The 2,378-nt window shown below is 39.6% G+C and overlaps 1 protein-coding gene across 5 annotated transcripts in view; it reads right to left on the bottom strand.

Moving 5' to 3' along the window:
- Nucleotides 1–1,329: 1,329 nt before the first annotated feature.
- NR1H4 (nuclear receptor subfamily 1 group H member 4) overlaps nt 1,330–2,378 on the bottom strand; it is a 65,603-nt gene continuing 64,554 nt past the window's right edge. For all 5 annotated transcript variants that reach the window (XM_011386658.1, XM_011386664.1, XM_011386671.1 and 2 more), the window contains one exon: nt 1,330–1,947. In XM_011386658.1, coding sequence (XP_011384960.1) covers nt 1,709–1,947 — 239 coding nt within the window. In that variant the 3' untranslated portion in view covers nt 1,330–1,708. The remainder of the gene's footprint in view (nt 1,948–2,378) is intronic.

The raw sequence follows: 2,378 nt of genomic DNA, 5'->3' as shown, positions 1-2,378 counted from the left end.
AACTCCTGGTTCTGTCTACAGTGTCCCACCAGTTCCGGCTCATTTCCCACCACTTTCCCATAGATGCCTTGTGATCGGGAGACACCAAATCGCACTCAGTTTTCCAAACCAGATCTACTCCTTCAGGCATTCAGAAATTTATTTCTCTGTCTTAAATGTCCTTTCCTCACCATCCCTGTCCCCTGGCAGGCCTGCAGCTTCTCACTTACTCCTCATTTATCAGCTAAATCTCTTTAGATGACAAGTGCTGTTATCTTCTTCATTTTTCAGTGGTGAGACTGAGGCTCACCACTTACATTACTCGTGTCCTTTTAACATCTGTACATCTACCTTTTGCTTCTGCTGTTCCTTTCGCCTTGAATTTCCTTCTTTCTGACCTTGACCCATGGAAGTCCTGGCCATCCTTCCAAGCCCAGGGACGTGCCACCTCCTCCGTGAGACTTTCCCAGCTGAGCCCTTACAACATTCCTCTGGACTTCTTGGTAAGCCCCTCCAGGCAACTGCTGTGTCTTAATCATCTTTATATCTCCATAGAGTTTAGCAAAAGAATCTTACACTTAGTGGAGACATGAGTCTTTTTTTGTTGTAGCAAATGTAATCCAACTGTTGCTAGCCCCAACTCACCCCTTTTTCCACTCGCTATTTTAGGACTTCAATGTTGCCCCAGTATTTTAATACCAAAAAAAAAAAAAAAAAAACGAACTTTGCTTGCTAAGCAAGCTCCATTTTGACTTCAGGAGAAAGGGAGATATAAGCCCATTATTTATAGAAGGTGTTTTATTGTATTCACCAAAGGATAATGGGGAGAAGAATGCAACAGTATAACAATAAAGGAAGGAAATGAACCAATTCCTGCTTTGGGGGAAGTATACAACAGCTGTGCACTAGGCTGAAGGAGTGTTTTCCAAAAGCAAAACAAAACAAAACAAAAAAGGTTAATTATATGCACTGAAGCCAATAGTGAGTGCTTTTAAGGGAGAAAAGGAATGTCCCATCCCTGGAGTTATCCCCATACTATGTAAATGCTGCCTCAGGACCCTAACTATGGGAAGGATTCCCCCTAAAAGATGACTAAATATGCTTGGGGGAATATCTTATGTGAGAATCATTAACTTTTCTGCATGCTATTCTCTTTGAACTTCAAAGAAAATGAAATGATCATAGGGCTACTACAAATGAATGAATATTTACCAAGGTTTCTCCAGGGATGAAAAAAGTAATAGGAGTTTATCTTTTTATAAATTACCCCCTCAGGCTCAATAGGATGTCATTCATCATTTAAAGAAATAAGAGTTTGTGTAATTTTCTAATTCTTTTCCCCCCAAAAAGCCTGTGGTGATTGCGTTCAGTTTATTGCCAAAATTGCACATAACTCCTTAACAAAATATATGCAATAAGGTAAGACGAAGAGCAAAATGAGATTTTTCCCTGTTTCAACAGAAAGAATTGAAGTAATGATCCATTTAATTAGGCAAACAGGGCATGCCAATTAGAATAAAAGATTCCCTGAAGCCGTCTAAAACTGTGATGTAGAGAAAGTAATTCTGTCTAGCGCCATATTTACAATTGTGGAAGTTATATAATTACTCCATAAATATTCATCAACATTCTTGTGTGGAACCAGGTACAAATGAAATAAAGGAAAGTTACACATCAGACTCATATTATGAGGAAAATAGAGAGCCAGACCCTGCCGCGGTGATGCTGGTCACTGTACGTCCCAGACTTCACAGAGAAGCGGGGTAAACTTGTGGTCATTCACTCTCCATGACATCAGCATCTCGGCATGGTGGTGATTGAACGTCCGCAACTCAGTCAGGCGGCCCAGGAGACAGGCAAAATGCTGAGGATTTTCAGGCTGGTGAATCTTGCACAACTTTTGCAACACATCAAGCAGTGGTTCCTGAAGCTTCTCTACTGCCTCTCTGTCCTTTATGTACTGTCTGTCTGTTTTGAAGTGTAAAATGAAATGACAAAATTAAAAGGTGCCGAAGTATGAATTTGGTATCACAGAGCGATGTGAGCCTTTTGAAAGTATAACTTACAAATGTACACTTGAAATGGACAAGTTGAACACATACATATATATTCGTGTAATCACAAGATCAAGAGATAGAAATTTACTGCCCCCCAGAAGCCTCCCTAAATTCTCCTCCCAATAGGTGACCCCAAAGTTAACCCATATGGTGGATAAACAGCATGATTGGTGGGTATGTTCTAAGGAACAGAATTGCTGGGTCATAGGGTATATCTATGTGTGACTTTAGTAAGTACTACCAAAATTTTTTCTGTTTTTTAATTATAATTTTTATAGTAAAACAAAGTAACAACTACCTTCTGCCTCAATATCGTGTACAAATGATTTAAGTCTAACATAA

Source organism: Pteropus vampyrus, unplaced genomic scaffold (genome assembly GCF_000151845.1).
Source record: "Pteropus vampyrus isolate Shadow unplaced genomic scaffold, Pvam_2.0 Scaffold16, whole genome shotgun sequence".
Lineage (NCBI taxonomy): Eukaryota > Metazoa > Chordata > Mammalia > Chiroptera > Pteropodidae > Pteropus > Pteropus vampyrus.
Note: the sequence above shows the minus strand (reverse complement) of the source record. Positions and strands in the feature narration are given on the sequence as shown.